Source organism: Homarus americanus, unplaced genomic scaffold (genome assembly GCF_018991925.1).
Source record: "Homarus americanus isolate GMGI-L3 unplaced genomic scaffold, GMGI_Hamer_2.0 scaffold74, whole genome shotgun sequence".
In the NCBI taxonomy this organism is placed as follows: Eukaryota; Metazoa; Arthropoda; class Malacostraca; order Decapoda; family Nephropidae; genus Homarus; species Homarus americanus.
In genome coordinates, this window is record NW_024716951.1 from 247,379 (window position 1) to 272,378 (window position 25,000).

Below are 25,000 nucleotides of genomic sequence, written 5' to 3' on the forward strand. Positions count from 1 at the left end.
GGAAAGTACTTGAATACGAGGGTCAATTCTTGAATGGTCAAATACCAGCGCGCAAGTCTGCCTGGAAGGTTTTTGCCACGGAACAACTCTGTCACAGCCACATGATCCTCGTGGACGGTTATGTCGTAGCAAAAAATCAAGTCTTTGAATTTCCTTAGAGACCATAAAACAGCTATTGCCACCAAATGCATTACTGAATAACATGTTTCTGTGTCATTAAATATACGGCTGGAGTAAGCAGTCACTTTATTTTTTCCTCGTGTGTCCAGCCCTTGTCCTGAGGTGTCGATACACATAGTAAATAATTGAGTGTAGTCAGGAAATGCCAAAGCTAGTGCATTGGTAAGTGCTGTCTTCATTGCAGTAAAACTATTTTCCTGCTCACCATTACAGACAAAAATCTTGTCTTTCTTGAGTAACATAGTCAGCATACCATTTATGAATGAATGGTAATACCCTGATAACCTAAGAAACTACGCACCTTATCAACGGCTGTAGGACGTGGAAACAGTGTAACAGCTTTGACTTTGCCGTCAACTGTATGAATGCCATCTCCGTCGACTACATGGCCAAGGAATTGAACTTTTGATTTTAAAAATTCACAATTGGAAAGTCTAACTTTAAGTCCCGCTGAATAAAGTTTGTTGAAAACTTCCTTTAGTTTGTCGAGATGAATATCTACGGTTTTGCTTTGATGCGATCATCAAGGTAGGCAGAAACTGTGTTGCCTATCTAATCACCATAAAAGTGTGAATCATCTTTTGAAGAGTCAATGGCACATTTCGAAGGCCAAAAGGCATGCGTAATAATTCAAAATGGCCAAAGGCGTGCTAAAAAAAAGTAACCTCACGGGATTTCTTGTCGAGAGGAATTTGCCAATATCTGCTATAACGGTCAAGTTTAATAAACACGGCATCATATTTACCTAAAGATTGCAATATGTCGCTCCGAACAGTCATCGGGTACATATCTGGGACAGTTTCTTCGTTGTCTCGCCGACAAGCAATGACTGGGCTCCAACCTACATCTTTCTTAGAGACTAAAAGCAATGAGCTATTGAAAGGGGACTTTGAATATATGATAACTTCTTGTTCAAATATTTCTTTAACCATGTATTCCACTACGGCGTGTTGGCTATGAGGGAGTCTGCAAGCTGGTATGTAAATCGGGTTTGTGCTCTGTTTTAAAGATATGTGATGAATGGTCCTGGAGTTACAGCACTGTTGGTAATTTATAAGAACACAAACAAGAAATGATTTTGGGTTATGTTTGTAACCTAAAGTGTCTTCTCTCCTTTTATTGAGAAAATAATGTATGCACAATTAATGAAAGATATCACCGTAACTGCAGTAAACGGCAAATAAACTGCTGACCCGGCTGGACAGTGGTGCGCAGAGGTCATTTGAAAGACAAACCGGTTACATGACCTACACCACTTGCTTCAGTATTAGAAAGTATTTACTAGACAGTATTTACTGCTGTAGACACTTGCTCATAATTTAATTATTGTGGGTGTAGTAATTTTATAAACATAATGTATACAGCTCACATTTATATAACCATTACCGTCTGTTGGCCAGGGTCTAATACACCACCACCATCACCACGACACCACTTTTACCACTAACACCTAAACCACCAACACCACTACCTTCACCACCACCTCCACCATCCCACCACCACCACCACTTTTACCTCCACCACTTTCACCTCTACCACCACCACCACCACCACCATCTTAACCACCAACTACACCTCCACCACCACCATCTTAACCACCAACTACACCACCACCACCATCACCACCACCACCAACACCTCTACCACCCACCACCACCCCCACCCCCACCACCCTCCATCACCACCACCACCACCTCTCCCTCCACCACTACCTCTTCCACCACCACCAGCTCCACCATATCTACCTCCACCACCAACACCTCTACCACCACCACCAGAACCACCACTACAGGTGGGGAGACAGACAAAGGCAGCTGTGGTCAGGCTCGCTAACATAGCATAGTAATCCCTAACCCATTGTAGAATAACATTGGCTCGATTCTCCCTCACTCACCACATGAATATTCTAAAAGCTCAGACGCGATTGACGCTGCTTCTCTCTTAGTTAAGTGCCCTTATTCTGTTAGGAAACGAATTTAGTTAGTCCCGGGGCTGTGGGCGACGATGCTGGTTAAAAATCTAGATCGAACATGGACCCACGAATTTCACCACAAGTGAACTGGTCCTTAGCACAACGGTGTAGTAGCTCTCAGAATCAATAATTAATTTAACGAATATTAAGTGCTTCTGTACTTTGAAGGAGTCATTTTCCCAGAACTCTCTGCTGGGGGACTGCTAGGTCAACACTGCCCACAAAGAAAAGTTTAGCTGTTTGTATAAGGTTGTTTCTCCACTGTCAGCCTCGAGGAACCTGAACCACCACCCTCGGCCCGCCGATCTAAAAATCACTATTCATTGCTGTTCCACGACCAGTGCGTTCATAGTCTTATAACAAATTAATAAAGTGTCTTTGTGATGTGGAGTAGTCTTTACGGTATCTATGTGCTCTGAAGTAGTGCTTACGGTCTCTGTGTTGTGTGGAGTAGTCTTTACTCTTCAAAAAATTTTTATACGTCAGAGCTTAAAAATCTAACTCACAGCAATGTCCTCTTCTCACCGTACACTTAATTACTATCTATCTTTCTATCTATCTATCTACTTATCGATCTATCTATTTATCCATCTATATGTCTGTCTGTTTTTCTGTCTGTCTGTCTGTCTATCTATCTATCTATGTATCTATCTCTCTATCTATCTATTTAGCTATCTATCTAGCTATCTATCTATCACTCAGACCCACACAAGGCACCCTAGACAGGCTACAGGCATGGACTACGGAGAACAAGGTCACCATCAATCACACCAAAACCGTTGTCATGCACATCAATACCGCCACCACTCCAGTGCAAGCTCCGGCAGTCACAGTGGGTGCCCATCCTCTCCAGTTAGTGCAGTCTGCCAAACTCCTGCGTGTAACTATAGACAACAAATTGGACTGGAAGGCCCATGAAAACAACACTATCAAGGCAGCCTTGTACTGACTCTACATGCTACGATGACTCAGGTCACTTGGGGCACCCATGCCAGAGCTGAGGACTATCTACAACGCATTTATTCTCCCTAAATTAACGTATGCGTCACCAGCCCAACAACGTCAGCTAGAGATGGTACAGAAGAGGGCCTGCAGAATCATGCTCGGCGCAGACTACTCCGGCTACAACAACGCTCTCTCCACCCTGGAAATGCCATCCTTCAGTGACCTCCACCACCACTCACTAGCAGGGTTTGGCAGTGGACTACTGCACCATCCTCGGCATCGCCACCTTCTGCCACAGGCAGTCCCCCGCCCACCTCGCGCAGTCCACCACTACAATAAAATTCAGCCCATAAGATCCCGCACCGATAGATATAAGAATAGCACCATCCCATCTATTTTTAAAATAATAAACAACTCCTGATTTATGTACTGTACAGCCCTGTAAATGTATTGAACGTATATTATTATGTCTAAATCACATGTAAGATTGAATATTTTCAGCCACCGGCTGCAGCTCTATTAATAAACCGTTTATTATTATTATTACTATTATTATTATTACTATTATTATTATTACATACACACACACACAAACACACTCATACACACACTCATATATACACATATACGCACTCATACATACATACACACACATATGGGTGTATGACCGAGAGGCCAGGTTGGATAGCCCGTCGTCCTAAACCCAATTGGGGTTATCTTCTTAATTACATTAAGCCACAAATTAACCAACTTAGTGGCGCTGTCTTAATGAAATTAATAAACTCCGACACTGTGACTGCCTCTAGAGACAGTCGTGTTCCTAAGAGCGTGTTATGTTCCTTAGCTCTCGTACCTCTGATATTTTTCTTATATCAATGTGTATATTTACTTTCCAGTTCATTCTTTCTTTTCTTTTAATTATTTTTGTTTTCCTGTGAATTATGTTTCACCACATAATTATTTTCATTTCTTCTACTGTTTTCCTCTCTCTCTCTCTCTCTCTCTCTCTCTCTCTCTCTCTCTCTCTCTCTCTCTCTTGTTCTTAAGATTATCGTCTTTCTGTCTTTCGTCATGTACGCGGATTTTCGTACTTTTTTTTAATTTCCTGTCGTCCAATTTTAACTTTTAGAGTTACTTCTTAGAGATAAAACATGAAGTAGGCAACCATAAATTTATTTCTCTCGTATTTACCGTCATTACTCCTTCTGTTGTCCTATACCTTCATCCTCTTCCCCTGTTTAATTCTTTCTTTATAAACCTGATATTGGTCATCATTACTTTTAAAAGCTCCATCTAGAGTTTGATGTGCAAACATTTACTGGTTGATTGTTTACTACCTCTCTGTGTAGGGACTGTGGCTCTGTCTGTCTCACTGTTTTTATCTATTTTTCCCTTTCTAAAACATTTTTACCTTTCGTCTTTTTGTCTCTCTCTTTCACCAACCTTTAACACAATACCTCAATCTCTCTTGTTCTTTATATATATATATATATATATATATATATATATATATATATATATATATATATATATATATATATATATATATATATATATACACACGCTTTCGTGTAATTCACAGCAAAGTATATATTTTTTGCATTAAACTGTTATTATTTTATTGTTTAATCATCAATAAATACAACACCACCCATCATCACTACATATAACATCATCCATCATCACTACATGTAACATCATCCATCATCACTACATGTAACACCACCGAAAATTTAAACACGATTCCCGAGGCACCGACTCTATTCAGAGATAGTGAAGAAAACAAATTAAGCGAGATAGTAGTGACTAGTAACGATGTTAGTAAGCAAATAGACAAACTAAAGCCTAATAAGTCACCAGGTCCCGATGAGATATTTACCAGAGTATTAAAGGAATGTAAGGAAGAGCTTAGTATGCCCTTAGCAAAGTTGTTTAACATGTCCTTAAAAACAGGTGTAGTACAGGAATCCTGGAGGATAGCGAATGAAATACTGATTTTCAAGAAGGGGGATAGATCACTATCCTCTAACTACCGTCCAATCAGTCTAACATCAATTGTAGGCAAATTACTGGAAGCAATCATTTCAAACTTTATTCGAAACCACCTGGAGAAACACAAATTGATCAATGATTCCCGGCATGGCTTCACAAGCGGGCGTTCATGTCTAACTAATCTATTAACATTCTTTTCATCAGTTTTCGAATTGGTGGATGAGGGGCACAATTATGATGTGGTATATCTCGACTTTAGCAAAGACTTCGACAGAGTCCCCCACGAAGGCAAATAAGAAAGGTAGAAGCACATGGCATTAAAGGTAATATTCTAAAATGGATTAGGGCGTGGTTACAGGACAGGAAACAGCGAGTGAGCATTAACGGCACTAAATCCCTTTGGAGCAACGTCACTAGTGGAGTTCCCCAAGGCTCAGTACTTGGACCATTATTATTTATTATATACATAAACAACATAGATATCGGCATAGACAACAACATAAGTAAATTTGCTGATTGCACTAAAATAGGACGTGTAATTAAATCTGACTAGGACTCCACAAAACTACAGGAAGATCAAAACAAATTTTTCGAATGGTCTGAGAAATGGCAGATAAATTCAATGTGGACAAATGTAAAGTACTCAGTATAGGATATGTAAACAGGGAAACCAGATACCAGATGAACAACGATGCCATTGTGAAATCCGACTGCGAGAGAGATTTAGGAGTAATGATAAGTAGGAATCTTAAGCCAAGTAAATAATGTGTTTTTGCTCGTAACAAGGCTAATAAAGTACTTGGGTTCATACATTGTTAGTTACAAGACTAGTGAGGTCATCTTAAGATTATATCTTGCGCTTGTGAGAGCTCAAATGGATTACACAGTTCAGTTCTGGTCACGGTATTACAGAATGGATTTAGAATCCTTGGAAAGAATCCAGAGGAGAATGACAAGACTAATCCCGGGCATTAGGAACCTTGAGTACAGAGACAGGTTAAAGCATCTTAATTTGCACTCCCTCGAGAGACGCAGAGCGAGGGACGACCTGATAGAGGTGTATAAATGGAAATCAGGGCTAAACAAAGGGGACATTACAAAGGTACTCAAACTATCCAACCAGGAGCGAACTCGTAACAATGGTTTTAAATTAGACAAATTTAGATTTAGGCGCGAAATAGGTAAACACTGGTTTGGAAACAGAGTAGTGGATGAATGGAGCAAGTTACCAAATATCATCATTAACTCGAATACACTGGATAGCTTCAAACATAGGTTGGATGCTTATATGAGCAATAGGGGTTGGGTGTAAATGGGACTGCCCAGTATGGGCCAATAGGCCCGCTGCAATTTCTTCCATTCTTATGTTCTTATGTTCTTACATATAACATCATCCATCATCATTACATATAACACCAACCATCATCACTACATATAACACCATCCATCATCACTACATATACCACCACCCATCATCACTACATATAACAACATCCATCATCACTACATATAACAACATCCATCATCATCACTACATATAACACCACCCATCATCACTGCATATAACAACATCCATCATCATCACTACATATAACACCATCCATCATCACTACAGATAGGCAAAGTAGTTTCCGAGATTCTCGTGCGGACACACAAACAAACAGACATACTTCTTTCTTTTACATAGATAGATCATCACTACATATAACATCATCCATCATCATTACATATAACACCAACCATCATCACTACATATAACACCATCCATCATCACTACATATAACACCATCCATCATCACTGCATATAACAACATCCATCATCATCACTACATATAACAACATCCATCATCACTACATATAACAACATCCATCATCACTACATATAACAACATCCATCATCATCACTACATATAACACCATCCATCATCACTACATATAACACCATCCATCATCACCATATACACCATCCATCATGCCATCATACCATATAACACCATCCATCATCACTACATATAACATCATTCATCATCACTACATATAACACCATCCATCATCACTACATATAACACCATCCATCATCACTACATATAACACCATCCATCATCACTACATATAACATCATCACATCATCACTACATATAACATCATTCATCATCACTACATATAACATCATCATCATCACTACATATAACACCATCCATCATCACTACATATAACACCATCCATCATCACTACATATAACATCATCCATCATCACCATATAACACCATCATCAACATATAACACATCCATCATCACTACATATAACATCATCCATCATCACTACATATAACACCATCCATCATCACTACATATAACACCATCCATCATCACTACATATAATACAGCCATCATCACTACATATAACACCATCCATCATCACTACATATAACACCATCCATCATCACTACATATAACATCATCCATCATCACTACATATAACACCATCCATCATCACTGCATATAACACCATCCATCATCACATATAACACCATCCATCATCACTACATATAACACCATCCATCATCACTACATATAACACCATCCATCATCACTACATATAACACCACCCATCATCACTGCATATAACACCATCCATCATTACTGCATATAACACCATCCATCATTACTACATATAACACCATCCATCATCACTGCATATAACACCATCCATCATCACTACATATAACACCACCCATCATCACTGCATATACATCCATCATCACATACATATAACACCATCCATCATCACTACATATAACATCCATCATCACTACATATAACACATCCATCATCACTACATATAACAACATCATCATCATCCTGCATATAACACCATCCATCACATCACTACATATAACACCAGCCATCATCACTACATATAACACCAGCCATCATCACTACATATAACATCATTCATCATCACTACATAATAATACCATCCATCATCACTACATATAACACCATGCATCATCACTACATATAACACCATCCATCATCACTACATATAACACCACCCATCATCACTACAGATAGGTAAAGTAGTTTCCGAGATTCTCGTGCGGACACACAAACAAACAAACACAGACATACTTCTTTGATATATATATATATATATATATATATATATATATATATATATATATATATATATATATATATATATATATATATATATATATATATATATATATATATATATATATATATATATATATGTGTGCAAGTAAATCACTGTAGGTTCGCGTGATCTAGGTATATGCTGATAACCACAAGGAAAGAAGAAAACACGAAGTTCCCAAGCGCTTTCGTATAATTCACATCTTCAGGGGTCTGTACTCACCCCTGAAGATGTGAATTACACAAAAGCGCTTGGGAACTTCGTGTTTTCTTCTTTCCTTGTGGTTATCAGAATTCCATATATAGGTTGCTTAATACTGGTGAGAGTGGATTACCCATTGCCATACCAAATTTTTGAGCATAATATTCCCCATTGAATTCGAATTTGCAATCCTTAATACATAGTTTGATGAGTTCGATGAAGTCGTCTTTCGAGACGGGCAGTGAAATGTTATCCAGGGAATCTATGAGGAACTCTAGTAAATTATCAACTGGGACCTTTGTAAAGAGTGACGTTACATCAAAGCTGACCAGTTTAAAATCATGATTAATGTGTAAGTTATTGAGTTTATCAACCAGATCCATATTATTCTTGATATTGGAGTTAGAAATGTTGCCAACTAGGGGATTTAGTAAAGAAACTAACCATTTAGATAGTTTATAAGAGATTGACCCAACTGAGCTAATGATGGGTCTTGCTGGGTTATTGGGCTTGTGGGTCTTGATTACACCGTACATGTATGTCTCTGGCCATGTAATGAGGACCTAAAAGCTTTCCTGCCACAACTTAACAACTTAGCCCCCTCGATCAAATTCACTGTGGAATTAGAGCAAGACTGTAAATTGCCATTCCTAGACTGTCTGATACACAGAATAGGTAACACCTTTAAGTTCAGTATTTATAGAAAACCTACTAATGTGTGTTCATACATTCATTATTATTCTGCCCACCATAATAGAGTCAAACAGTCAGTATTTTCATCAATGTTTTTACGTGCTTTGAGAATTTGCAGCCCGGAATTCATTGATGAGGAATATAAATATATCTATAATATTGGCCCAAACCTTAAATACCCTAGATCTTTCATAGACAAATGCCTGAACATTACTAAGAAATCTTTTTATAGAACCGATCCCAAGCCCACCCATGACCATAAGAATCTCTTAGTTTTACCATTTCACAAAAAATTCTCTCATATTCCTTTACAACTAAAAACCTGGAACGTCAATGTGGCATTTAAAAACTCATGCACTGTAAAACAAATGTTAATCAAGAACTTCCCCAACAATGCAGGCGGCTGCATTTACAAGGTTCCTTGCAAGGAATGTAATATGTTTTACTTAGGCCAGACAGGTAAAGATCTTGTAACTAGACTTAAACAACTTAAATATAGTGTTAGGACAGGCCAGGAATCCAATGCTCTGTTTGTTCATTTGAGGGATAATAAGCATTGCATTGACTGGGATAATGCCTCCTCAATATTACCTTGTAATTCAATTGACAGTAGGAACATTATAGAATCTAGTCTCATTAAACATACCGAATCAGTCAACATGAATTTGAGTAATGGTATGTACAAAACTGGATAATTTCGTAAATAAGAAGATTTGTAAGCAGGTGAGAGAGAGAGAGAGAGATTGATTATAATGTCATATGATTTGTACTGGGAATAATATTTAAAGCAAATTCTTTAAAGTTTCACTCCTGTTGCTCAATGCAGGCGTCAGCCCGTCGCACGAGTGTCGCACAGGGTCAAATTCCCCAAGGGTGTTGCAAATGTTTGTCACACTGTACTGCTCACGTCGCCATAATTCCTCAGTGTTTGGGACCTCTGTAACATATACCTTGCTTTTTATGACACCCCGCAGGTAGAAATTAAAGGGGATTTATGTCAGGTGACCCAGGTGACCATGAAACAGGGCCGCTGCTCCCTATTCAATTCCAGGATACACAACATTTAAGTATTCCCTTGTTGTTTCTCGCAAAATGAGCTGGAGTAGCATCATGTTGGAACCACGCTCGCTGCCCGATTCTGATTTGCACATTATCCAGCAGCAGTGTCAATCTGTCCTCAAGAAAATGTCTGTAGGTTACACCTTTCATGTACTGCAACTCCGAAACTATTGAGAATTGACATTATGGTCATTTAGTTATCATTATTTATGTATCAGGAATACATCCCCTGATTTATGAAAGGTATTTACGGAACACACTGTATAGTCTACCTCACACCAGTATCTACATAATGGTTTGTTGATACATGTAGTAGAAGTCTCATTGCCATAAACATTATTGAGTAACTTCACCAGCCGTCCACAAACACACTACCATGCTGTACGACCAGCAACTGCTGCTGACGGGATATATCGGTAATAAAGGACATACAGCGAAAATTTTCAATCACATACATCGTTTTTACGATGTAATTTTTGATACTGTATCAGAAACGTCATTTGCGGAAGTCATATAGTGAGCTACGGCAATTACCAGTACTTCACAAAATATATGACGGGAATATTTTATCAGAAACGTAATGCAAAAGCTGTTCCGGGAGCAATATCAGTCGTCAGGGATAAATATAGACGTGGTGAGGGTGCATGACGTTTCTGGTAAACTGCTACGGACGTTCAATAACAGAGAAAGTGCTAATACATATAAAGAATGAAACACGACAATAACCTTGTCAACAAAAATTGGTTAACTTTGGCCTGCACAGACCATGTCATTTAATCTGGCAACAGAAAAAGTTTGGCTGTATATGTGAAAGAATGACAAAAATTCATTTTAAGCGTTTAATTACAAAGTTTGGAACAAAGCCTTTCATCTGTATCATCCGACAAATTGAAAAAAGTTAATTTGAAATCGCAATATCCAAATACCAGCCAGATATGATATTTCAGAGGCCACTAGAGCGAAATGTGGTAATTTCTCTCTCTCTGCTTTTTGGAAAATAAAACGCTTTGTGTGGGGGAAATGGGACACTCAAGTTCAGCCCGGCTTATACAAACACTGTTTCAGCCACACAGCGGTGAGCCGAGTGGTGGTGGCCAGTGGCAGGAGCAGGTACAGGTGTGGAGGGGTTTTACAGAGAGCAGAAGGTGAATATACCTCGCTCTTTGTGTCTTCTCAGGATCAATTATGTAATGAATACTTATCTAAGAATCCTTGGTTATACGAGACCTCTGGAGTTGTGGCATCTTATCGCCCCCAAGTTGTCGTGGCCAGAAATATTGGATGTTTCGTTCACATTCTCTCCGAGCCGTCAGTAAGGTTTTAAGTATTCTCATATCAGGCCATGAGGCCCAACATCCATTAAAAACTCCCCCGTTTAAAAAACTTTGGCTATAAATCATGGAACTCATATAAACTGCTCTAGTAGAGCAAGAACGCTTTACACCATTACTTTCAATCACGTATATAATAAATAAATGTATAAAATATTCGGTTCTCATTGTAAGGGAACTTACTGGACAATACGTCATAACACTCTGACGACACATTTACTTTATCTCTGAAGTGTGTGTCAGGATCTACGACGACCTATTTCATATTTAAAGCGTCTTCAAGTTTGTTCCGCTTGAATGGTAACATTTCATGATACAATACAACAAATTGTTATCGCAGCAACATTTGTGTTTCCGAAAGCCTCATAGTGTGCATGATTAAAGTTGCTGGAAGACTTTCATTGATAAGACTCTTTCTTTGAACACCGCCGAGACTTCTGGTATTGCTGACTGCTTGTGCGAGGCTCGCCATGAGTCTTCTTGTGGCGGGACACACACACACACACACACACACACACCAACAATTACTACTTTGCTGTAACTTGGAATACAGTGTGACGATCATTCATCCAACAATGAAGCAATGATATGAGTTATTAAAGATATAATGGTTGCCCCACATGTAACGAGTACGGCCGGCCCAAGGCCACCAAGGCAAGAATTTGTTTACGGTGTAGAAGCTGGCTGGCGAGCCGAAAATGGTGACCACTACACCACAGGTCGCCACTTAAAGATCACATACAAACACACGGCACCACGTAGTAAATGAGTTGCTACAGCATCATGTGAGGCCTCAAATAACACCATCTGTGAGGGAGTTACTACACCACATCAGGACCTTCATAACACCATCTGTGAGGGAATTACTACACCACATCAGGCCCCTCATAACACCATCTGTGAGGGAGTTACTACACCACATCAGGCCCTTCATAACACCATCTGTGAGAATTACTACACCACATCAGGCCCTCATAGCACCATCTGTGAGGAGTTACTACACCACATCAGGCCCTCATAACACCATCTGTGAGGAATTACTACACCACATCAGGCCCTCCATAACACCATCTGTGAGGGAATTACCACCACATCAGGCCCCTCATAACACCATCTATGAGGGAGTTACTACACCACATCAGGCCCCTCATAACACCATCTGTGAGAAATTACTACACCATCAGGCCTTTCCTTAACACCATCTGTGAGGAATTTACTACACCACATCAGGCCCTCATAACACCATCTGTGATGGAGTTTACTACACCATGTGAGGCCCTCATAACACCATCTGTGAGGGAATTACTACACCACATCAGGCCCCTCATAACACCATCTGTGAGGGAATTACTACACCACATCAGGCCCCTCATAACACCATCTGTGAGGGAATTACTACACCACGGCTATTCCTATAGTATATGAGATAATCATGGTCGTGGTTGTTATAATCATGGTCGTGGTTGTTATAATTATGGTCGTGATTGTTATAATCATAGTCGTGGTTGTTATAATCATAGTCGTGGTTATAATAATGGTCTTGGTTGTTATAATCATGGTCGTAGTTGTTATAATCATGGTCGTGGTCGTGATACTTACAGTATCTAATATACTATAAGAAGGAATAGAATAAAGGTTAGAATAATTAATTAAAGAAATATTCGCCATAAGGAGAGGTTAAAAAAAATTATTATGAATCACAGATGATCATTCCGAGATAAATTATATCATGAAGAGAAGTGACCTTGATTCTGGTTATATTAGTCACCATCTGCTTAAGTCATCACCTGTGTTAAGTCATCATAGTCATCATCTACGTTAGTCAGTTTTAGGCCCTCTCACATGACTGACCGACCATCGATGTTCTTTCCGCGCGAGGGTGTTAGTTTTCAATGCTTATTATTTATGTTGGTGGATGTAAGGCCTCCTACCCTCACTGACGCAGCTAGGGTCAATTTGGTGTTATTCTTGTTTATAAATGCCTTCTAATCTGTCTCAAGTCTATCCGTCCTGTCATTGCCATCCCAACTATCTGTTCGTGTGCGTGGTTTTTGAATGTAAGCCCGTCTGTACTAATGTGAACCAGTCAGTCAGCTGTCTGTCTGTCATGTTAGTTGCCATATTGTTTATTTGTGAATGTATGAATCTGTCTATTTTTGTCAACCTCCTGTCTGTTTCACTGTCTATATTCACCCTGTGTCTATTGTAGTCATCTTCTCCGTGCATTCCTGGTATTATCTTTTTATCTCTTCTCCTTTTCCATGTACAGTGGAATAAGTATACACTGTAGCTGTTAGGTCGTCTGGTAACGTTGAAACTGCGCATCCAGACGCATGATGAAACTCAGCTACCCCCCACCTGTTATCTCTAACTTCTTTATTCTTCTATTTACTCATCTTCCTTCCTTTACTAATCCAAACTAAAGTGGGGGGAGGAGGAGGGAGCCGTACAAGAGCTGCAATAGCGGGCTGGGTGCGCCAAGTCCGTAGACTTGCATCGTTTTTCAGCGTAAATAAAATGGTTATGTAATGGCTTCCTAAAGAAACCATCAACATGGGACCAGGTTTATTCCACTGTACGATTTTTTTGCGGTTTTTCCACCAAGTTTGATGAAAAACGATTGTGCCGTATCGGCTGCCCAGAGCATTCACACACACACACACACACACGCCTAGTCCTATAGTTTATTAGATATCAAATTTGTATCACTTAAGTTACTTGTATATTTGTCAACCAAGTAACCTATTCCCGAATTATGTACATTTTCAGCCTTCCGGCAGCCATGCTCTTTCAACACACACACACACACACACACACACGCCTAGTCCTATAGTTTATTATATATCAAATTTGTATCACTTATGTTACTTGTATATTTGTCAACCAAGTAACCTATTCCCGAATTATGTACATTTTCAGCCTTCCGGCAGCCATGCTCTTTCAACACACACACACACACACACACACACGCCTAGTCCTATAGTTTATTATATATCAAATTTGCTATCCCTTATGTTGCTTGTATATTTGTCAACCAAGTAACCCTATTCCCGAATTATTCTTTTATTTCAGCCTTCCATAGCCATGCTCTTTCAACACACACACACACACACACACACACACGCCTAGTCCTACCAGTTTATTATATATCAAATTTGTATCCACTTATGTTACTTGTATATTTGTCAACCAAGTAACCTATTCCCGAATTATGTACATTTTCAGCCTTCCGGCAGCCATGCTCTTTCAACACACACACACACACACACACACACACACGCCTAGTCCTATAGTTTATTATATATCAAATTTGTATCACTTATGTTACTTGTATATTTGTCAACCAAGTAACCTATTCCCGAATTATGTACATTTTCAGCCTTCCGGCAGCCATGCTCTTTCAATACACACACACACACACACACTGTACCCTTCTCAGCACCTACAGTATATAGGCAGACAACCTAAAGTAAGTTTGTTAGAGAAAGGCCAGTATAGTCCCCGTGGCGGGAGATCTTCAATAAACCATAATACAAGAAGCACTTAGCTAGCAGCTGAGTACCTAGCCAGTAACCTCTGGAGTACAGTATAGTTCACTGCTGAGTACCTAGCCAGTAACCTCTGGAGTATAGTAGAGTTCACTGCTGAGTACCTAGTCAGTAACCTCTGGAGTACAGTATAGTTCACTGCTGAGTACCTAGCCAGTAACCTCTGGAGTACAGTAGAGTTCACTGCTGAGTACCTAGCCAGTAACCTCTGGAGTACAGTATAGTTCACTGCTGAGTACCTAGCCAGTAACCTCTGGAGTACAGTATAGTTCACTGCTGAGTACCTAGCCAGTAACCTCTGGGTACAGTGAGTTCACTGCTGAGTACCTAACCAGTAACCTCCTGGAGTACAAGTATAGTTCACTGCTGAGTACCCTGTCAGTAACCTCTGGAGTACAGTAAGAGTTCACTGCTGAGTGCTGCCTAGTCAGTAACCTCTGGAGTACAGTATAGTTTCCTGCTAGTACCTAGGCAGTAACCTCTGGAGTACAGTATAGTTCACTGTTGAGTACCTAGCCAGTAACCTCTGGAGTACAGTATAGTTCACTGCTGAGTACCTAGCCAGTAACCTCTGGAGTACAGTAGAGTTCACTGCTGAGTACCTAGTCAGTAACCTCCGGAGTACAGTATAGTTCACTGCTGAGTACCTAGCCAGTAACCTCTGGAATACAGTATAGTTCACTGCTGAGTACCTAGGCAGTAACCTCTGGAGTACAGTATAGTTAACTGCTGAGTACCTAGCCAGTAACCTCTGCAGTACAGTATAGTTCACTGCTGAGTGCCTACCCAGTAACCTCTGGAGTACAGTATAGTTCACTGCTGAGTACAAAGTCAGTAACCGCTGGAGTACAGTATAGTTCACTGCTGAGTACCTAGCCAGTAACCTCTGGAGTACAGTATAGTTCGCCGCACAATTGCCTAGCCAGTAACCTCTGGAGTACAGTATAGTTCACTGCTGATACCCTGGCCGTAACCTCCCAGAGGTACATTATAGTTCTACTTTACTGAGTACTAATGATAACGCAGAGTACAGTATAATTGCTGCAGTACCTATTATTAACCTCTGGAGTACAGTATAGTTCACTGCTGAGTACCTAGCCAGTAACCTCTAGATACAGTATAGTTGCACCACTGAGTACTAACCCAGTAACCTCTGAGTACAGTATGGTTGTTCACTGCTGAGTACCCTGGCCAGTAACCTCGAGAGTACCAAGTATAGTTCACTGCTGAGTACCTAGCCAGTAACCTCTGGAGTACAGTATAGTTCACTGCTGAGTACCTAGCCAGTAACCTCTGGAGTACAGTATAGTTCACTGCTGAGTACGGAGCCTGTAACCCTTGAAGTAAAGTAGAGTTCACTGATGAGTACGTAGCCAGTAACCTCTGGAGTACAGTATAGTTCACTGCTGAGTACCTAGCCAGTAACCTCTGGAGTACAGTATAGTTCACTGCTGAGTGCCTAGCCATTAACCTCTGGAGTACAGTATAGTTCACTGCTGAGTGCCTAGCCATTAACCTCTGGAGTACAGTATAGTTCACTGCTGAGTACCTAGCCAGTAACCTCTGGAGTACAGTATAGTTCACTGCGAGTGCCTAGCCATTAACCTCTGGAGTACAGTATGGTTCACTGCTGAGTACCTAGCCATTAACCTCTGGAGTACAGTATGGTTCACTAGTGATGTTATGGGTTATTTGTAAAGTCTAAGCGTGGATGTTATATAAGGTCATATTATATTGTGTTTCATATAATTCTTCCCGTAGAGTTCGATATCTTCACATTGGTTACTTACAGGAGATTATGGTCTTTGTACGTAGAAATTCACTCCACCACTCGACATTCCATGATTTATACTTGATAAATGATGATTTAATGAGTTTCATTAATTCCAACATCCATCTAAGTTAGTGGTTATACTTTGTCATAACCAATCAGTCATTACCTTTAGTAATAATAAGATAGGATCACAGATACGGGCAGATAATTGCACTTACGTTTATTTGGCACAATTCCATACACTGGACTTATAATTTGCATGGATAGGTCAGTCACTCACATTCACGCCACAGTACCGTAAGTTATAAGGGAGAGTTTGTCAACCTGAAGAATTAATCGTTAGACCTATTAGGCCGGCCTGGAGTGCTCTTGTAGCAAACAGGCCCTCACCAGGATGCGTTAACTTTCGCTGGACTAAACAACAATCTCGGGATTTTCCACACACAGACTCGTAGCACTGGTAGGACTGTATGGCCCCTGTTCTAATGTAAGTCCGCGGAGCAGGAGGTCTTCTCTCACCCAAGGTCTAAAGCCCACTGCTAAAATGTGGCTTTGAGGCGTGAGATGACCCCTATGGGCTGGCCGGGTACCTTTTCTCTACCTAAACAAACATTTGGGATGGGTTGTGCGGGAGGCCCAGCGCAACCCATGACACTCCTACTATACTTTTTCTATATCTTCATAATGGTAATAGTATCCATTACAATGGTGTCAAAGGGTCCCATTGAAATTGTGTTAAAAGCAGTCATTACACCAACCACCACACTACCACCCTCCCTCCCCAGCCACCACATTACCACCCTTCCCCCCCACCCACCACACTACCACCCTCCCTCCCCAACCACCACACTACCACCCTCCCTCCCCAACCACCACTCCACCCCTCCTCCCCCCTCCACCCACACCCACCACCCACCTCCCCAGCCACCACACTACCACCCTCCTCCCCACCTCCCACCCTCCCTCCCACACCTACCTCCCCTCCTCCCCACCCACCCCTCCCCACCACCACTCCCTCCCCAGCCACCACACTACCCACCCTCCCTCCCCAACCACCACACCACCCACCCTCCCTCCCCATCCACACACTACCACCCTCCTCCCACCACACTACCACCCTCCCTCCCCCACCACACCACCACCTCCTCCCACCCACCACTCCCTCCCTCCCCAACCACCACACTACCACCCTCCCTGCCTCCTCCCCATCCACCCTGCCACCCTCCTCCCCACCACCCTACCACCCTCCTCCCCAACCACCACCACACACCACCACTAACCACCCTCCCTCCCCAACCACTACTGCCACTCCTCCCATCCACCACACCTCCACCCTCCCTCCCCAACCACCTGCCTCCCTCCCCACCTACACCCTCCCTCCCCATCACCACCCTCTCCCCTCCACCCAGCCACCACACACCACCCTCCCTCCCCAGCCACCACACTACCCTCCCTCCCCAACCACCACACTACCACCACTCCTCCCCCCACCACCCAGCCACCACTACCTCCCTCACCACCACACTACCACCACTACCCCTCCCCAGCCACCACACTACCACCCTCTCCACCACCCCTCCCCAACCACCACACTACCACCCTCCTCCCCAACCACCACACACCCTCCCCAGCCACCACACTCCCCCCTCCCCAACCACCACACTACCACCCCTCCCTACCCATCCACCACACACCTCCCTCCCCAACACCACACTACCATCCTCCCCAGCCACCACTACCTCCCCCCAGCCACCACACACCACCCTCCCTCCCCAACCACCACACCACCCTCCTCCCCATACCACCTCCTCCCCACACCACCCTCCCTCACTCCTCCCTCCCCATACCCAGCCACTATTACCCTTCCTTCCCTCCCTCCCTCCTGCCCTCTCGCCCAATCAGTAGCTTAATATCCCCAAGTAAAGGTAATGTAAAGAATAAAAATTAAAGATAAAATAATGAAGCGATTAATTAAAAATTTCATGTTCGACTAAAAGGACTTAACAGCGTGTGTGTCAGACATTACCCGCAGGTCCTCTATTATGTTGCTCTGACCAAACACACGACACAAAATATCAACAGAGTGTATTGACCCAAGGATCCTATCCACGAATATTGCCCCGCCTGCCTTTGATCCGAGTATACTTCTCCCGGAAATATTATATGAGAAACTCTGGTCTGGAAACTTGTAATTCATTATTGATTATAGTCACATTATAGGCACCTTATATGAGGCCTATTGTTCAGATGTGCTTCTCTCTATATGTTAGACCTGGATAATTATCACACACACACACCTCATATACTAATGTGGTCAAAATATGGCTCCAATGAATTACCATTTTCCACTTTTTTTGTAAGAATATGGTTCTGAAACATTAGCTCTAATAACATTATTAAGAATATGGCTCGGGACCATCATCCTCTGAAATATTATTTTCGGCATTTGGAAGAATACGTATTGAATTTGTTTACTTTTGTGGACCTACAGGCTCTGCAGAGGTTTGGGCGGAGAGCGACGTGGCGGAGTCTTCGTCGTCAGGAGGAGGAGACTGGGGTGTGGCCGAGGAACACGAGCGGGAAGAAGATGACGTGTGGGCGGCGGCTCTCACTCTCAACACGGCGGGGCCTTCAGAGCTGCATGTCCAGAATAACACAAAGGTTTTTGCACAGGTGGGCGGCGAGGCCACCTTCACCTGTTTTACTCACCACCTATCTGACGAAATGGTAAGTGAACCTCTGTTACCTGTAGCCCAACCTTACTATTACCGCTGTACTTAAATTTCTTATAACCTACACACTACTACTACTACTTTGCTGTCACTCAGAAGCGAGCATAAGGATCATCCAGCTATGATACAATGATATGAGTTGTTAAGCATGTCACCTTCAGTGGTTAGCTCTGAGGAGAATCGAGAGGCCGATACGGGACCAACAAGGTCGTCGACAGATGATGCACGTGTGGAGGGCTACATCTAGTCCGGGAGGGGCAGCGGCAGCGTCTTTCCGGCGTTGGCGCTTGTCTGCTTCGGTATGTAATCAGGCTAACTCGAAATTATAGACACCTCTCGTGTGGTGCTCCTCCAAGCGTTAATATCCTCGAATTTTAACAATTTCAATTTAGCAAATATTTCGTTAGTGTGACCATTTTCTTTTCAAGTAGGTCATTGTCCGCACAACTCTCTTCTGTGCAGTAATCTGGGGTTGTGATTTTGAAGAGCCAGAGGCCCCCCTTAATATGTGACAGTGTATCAAGTGTTGGTAAACAATATCATAATAAATTTCTTTCATTGCTGCAAGAGTGAGTGACTGACGAGTGTGTTACAGGATACTGCACTGTTTATTGACTTTTCTGTGAATGGCTTATATGTGGTTTCTCCAGCTAAGTTTATCAACAATAACCCCAAGGAATTTAGTATTTTGTTCACGTTTGAGGACTGTATTACTAAGGTACAGGGGGTTCAGATCAGGGGGTAGGTTTTTCCTTCTGTGAAAGATTGTGTAGTGATTTTTTTCTCGAGGTTTAAGGTCAGTTTATTACGTATTAATAATAATGGTTGACCCTCGAAGTCGAGGATGGCCGGAGGATGGCCAGTCCTAGGGCCACCTAGGCGTGGATTTGTTCAAGGTGTAGAAGCTGTCGCCAACACAACAACCACACCCTAAGTTAACGAGGTGCCTGACCCGGTGTCAAGGAATAGTCCGATAAGACCGGATAACTCGCCAAGTGCAACTAAGTAACCATTACCCTGGAACACGATCCGCAAATCTATTAACATCCAGGTCCCTAATTATTGCTGTGGAGACAAGGGCAAATGGCGTAAAGAAACTTGCCCATAGTTTCACCCAGCCCGGGGATCGAATCCGAGTCCACTCGCAAGCTGACCCCGTCGCCATGCGTATTACCCAGGTCCTGATTTTAGTCAATTCATTGTTCATAGTTCTCATCAAGGGATGGAAATCTGAGTTACTGGCATAGAGATTGCTACCGTCTGCAAATAAGTTTCATTTTATGATTGTGCTGGAGTGAACTATATAGTTTATGTACAATAAGAATAGTACAGGATCTAGAATGGAGCCTTGAGGGACGCCATACGAAATTGGTGAGGAGTCAGATTGATGATTATGGGATAAGCCCCTAACGCTGTAATGTTCAAGCTTTGACAAGAGGATGGTATGGTCGATAGTATAAAAGGCTTTAGAGAGGTCCAGGAATATTCCGACTGTGAACCAACTGTCATCAAAGGAGTTTAAGATGTAATAAGTAAAGGGAAGCAGAGCACTCTCGGTTTACCTTCTAGCTCTTAATTCAAACTGAGAGTCTGTAAGGATGCTATTAACACTGCAAAAGGAATTTAGTCTAATACTTGCTACCTTCTCCAGTATCTTACTTAAGGCTGGGCAGAGTGATATGGGGCGGTAATTCTTAAAAGTACCTTTATCCCCAGATTTTTTTATATGCTGGGTTAACTTTAGTTATTTTCAGTTTATCCCGAAAGTCACCACTCATGTCTCTCTTGTTCATATATATATTCCCACGGTCTCGTGTCTCTCTTGTTCTTATATATAATCCCACGGTCTCATGTCTCTCTTGTTCTCCTATATGATCCCACGGTCTCATGTCTCTCTTGTTCTTATATATATTCCCACGGTCTCATGTCTCTCTGTTTCATATATATCCACGGTCTCATGTCTCTTTGCTCTCCCAGGTGATCCCATTTGTCTCAGGTCTCTTTGCTCTTATATATATTCCCACGGTCTCGTGTCTCTCTTGTTCTTATATACGAGTATAATCCCACGGTCTCGTGTCTCTCTTGTTCTTATATACGAGTATAATCCCACGGTCTCGTGTCTCTCTTGCTCTCCTATATGATCCCACGGTTTCATGTCTCTTTTGTTCTTATATGTGAATCTGTAGTCTCATGTCTCTCTCGTTCTGTTTGGTCACCTACTCCAATGTTTTGTTTATATCGAGCAAAGAATGGTAGCGCTTTTTCCGGAGATGAATTGTGCCGCCATAGTTCTTTGTTAAGGTATCACCATCACCTTTACCTTCTTACCTCACCTTTGATTATCACCCACCTGATTACACACAAACTTCTGTACTGATAAAACCTAAGCAGTATACACGTGCAACGTGAATTTGTAGGCAGGAAAATTCTGTTTAGGTGCAAACCCGTTTTCACTTATTGTGCAAAATGGTGTTATTTTCAAGTTCAATAAAACAAATACAATATGACACATATTGCACACTGATGCGCCAACAAAAATATTGGTAAAATGTTTCGTCCAATGAGCAAAACTCCGAGTATTATTCATTTATTTGTTCCATGTTAATTTTCAACACACACACACACGTATATATATATATATATATATATATATATATATATATATATATATATATATATATATATATATATATATATATATATATATATATATATATATATATATATATATATATATATATATACACAGTGTTGTACGCGTCAACGAAACAAAGTGACGCCGCCAGCGTCAGCGTACAAATGTAACCCCGAAACGTGTATTCTCCTGTGTATGGGAGTAACATATGCAAAACCAAAAACATATTCATTCATTTTTAATCATTTATTATGATTTATATAATATCATGTTCATTTTTCATTTGTTCCCCCGCGAGAATACTAGCATCTCAAAATGCGTGTCGCTCATTCTGCTGCGCTTGGGCCTCAAGACGTCCTTGCCCATGGAGGACATGCGCTCCATGGCAGCAGTAGAGGGGATGGGGGGTGTTGTATTTGATGAACAACTCCCTGGGTCTAATCTCATTAAACATACCGAATCAGTCAACATGAATTTGAGTAATGGTATGTACAAGCTGGATAATTTTCCTAATTAAGAAGATTTGTAACCAGGTGAGAAGGTTGGGTCAGCTTACCCTCTGACCTGACTACCGACTGCTGCGGTGCTTTTTGAAGATTAGTAGGGTTATTACCTAATACCTGACCATTGTGGACTTTATCTCACCCTCCTCTGTATATATATATACCTTGTTTTGTACTTCTCCTTAGTCTGTACTCACCCTTGAAGATGTGAATTACACGAAAGCGCTTGGGAACTTCGTGTTTTCTTCTTTCCTTGTGGTTATCAGCATATACCTGGATCACGCGCACCTACAGTGGTTTACTTGCATATATACTTTTAACAACTAATATATATTTTCGCTTCATTTTTATAACTCATTATAAATATTTTTTGCATTACTCTGTGAGTGGGCAACGTAGTGAGTCTTTATACAGTGAGTGAAGTGATAAATAGTCCTATATATGGACCCTCTTCCAAAATTTTTGGTTATCAAACAGGAAATTAGTGACTCAGACTCTGATATCCAGTCACCTAATAATTCCCAGGAACTAGTGGCAACTGATAGTGAGGAAGAATTACCACAAATTAGCCAAATAGAGTTAACACCAACCGCCTCATTAACTACCTGTGAAAGTTTCATAGATTCTCAGTTCGAGGATTTACACAGTAGACAATTAAGGTCAGGTAACAGTTATCCATTACCTTCACCTGTTACTAACACTAGTGCTTTAACTAACACAATAAAAATGGCAACAGGTGGTTCTACTAACCCACAGACTGCATCGGCCTGTCAAACGGTAAAGGTACTTCCAACTAACAGTAAGGTACAAGAGTTTACTGCCGAGGATCCTGATTATACTAGTTTAGCATTTTTGCATAAATTCGAAGATGTAATGAGCAATAACAATGTCACTAATGACGTAGATAAAATTTCATAAGTCCGAAGCCTTATCAAAACCGATATTCGGGCAGCTAGAGGTATCCATGCTTCAGCCATTGACGAAGAAACGGATGATTATCCAACATTTAGGCAGCAATTTATTAATTTTTTGGGATCGGGCAGAGAGGACAGGTGACACTGCTTGCACATGAAGCACAAGAAGCCCAAATTTGTGCGGGTCTCACTAAGATAGATCTCACATCTTGCATGGATTCCTCAGATTGGTTCGATAAAAATGACAACTTCTCTTAAGTAAATTTCTACAGGATTATTGAATTCCTTCAGTATATCTTGTCATCAAATGAACCCTTACGCACGAAAGCCCAAAAGAAAGAGCTTAAAAAAGGGACAAAACTTGTACAATATGTAGAAGAAATTGCGGAACCCAAGGAAAATATTCCTAGGGTGATGTCAGTGGTACCAGTCACTAGCTTCAAGGAACAACCACAGTCTGTCATGGGAACCAGACAAAAAAAGGATCGAAGGAAAGAAACCTCGCAGGACCTTTGGCTTTCAAATAGCCCTGCGAAACCAAAAACTCCAAAGGGACATTACACAGGAAATAAAATGTCTCCAAACATTAAAGGCACTCCGAATAAATGGTGTATAGTACATCAGTCTCCATACCATAGCACAGAAGATTGTGGAAATGTACAACGTAAGAAGCAAGAAAATGAAAATCGACGGGAGACAACTATACAACCTTCGGGGGAAGAGGAGCGCCTCCAGCAACACGATCTAGGATAGCATCAACGGTTCAAGAAAACAACGCTTCCATCACCGGCTCATTAATCGTCGCGTTAAACAAAGTGAAGGTGTTGACCGTACCAGCGAGGATAGGTATAGATACAGGGGCCTGTGCCAATGTTATCTCATTAAAGTCGTTCAATGAACTCCAGCGGCGATATCCTCCAAATAAGTGGCCAATAAAACCTACAGACATTCCTCTGTCCGGTGTGTCGGGAATCCAATTAGACAAAGCGGGGGTGATAACACTATCAATCCGTTTTCCTAGGTCCAGTAAAGCGTTTTTGGCGGATTTCTATATAGTCAAGGCATTTTCTTTGCCAGCGGACGGGTTACTTGGTCTGACCACTCTAAGGCAGAACAACACTAACGTTCAGCCACGAGATCAAACAATCACACATAATTGTAAAACATATCACGCAATGCAAACTTCACATCCATTGCTTACTTCGGGTGTTCGTGTAATAACTGCTTCGACAGGCGCGGGGGAGTCTTTGGCACAGCAGCAATTAGTTATGGAGTCACTCTCTGAAACTCCACCTAGTAGCTCAAAGGACATTTCGGATGAAAGCGGCCAGAACTGGACTCTAACGCCTGCTGTGTTAACT

General features: G+C 41.5%; 1 protein-coding gene across 1 annotated transcript in view; it reads left to right on the forward strand.

The window, feature by feature from the left end:
* LOC121858545 (lachesin-like) overlaps positions 1-25,000 on the forward strand; it is a 120,409-nt gene that overhangs the window by 9,600 nt on the left and 85,809 nt on the right. The window contains exon 2 of the mRNA XM_042355035.1: positions 19,347-19,582. Within this exon, the coding sequence (XP_042210969.1) occupies positions 19,347-19,582 (236 nt within the window). The remainder of the gene's footprint in view (positions 1-19,346; positions 19,583-25,000) is intronic.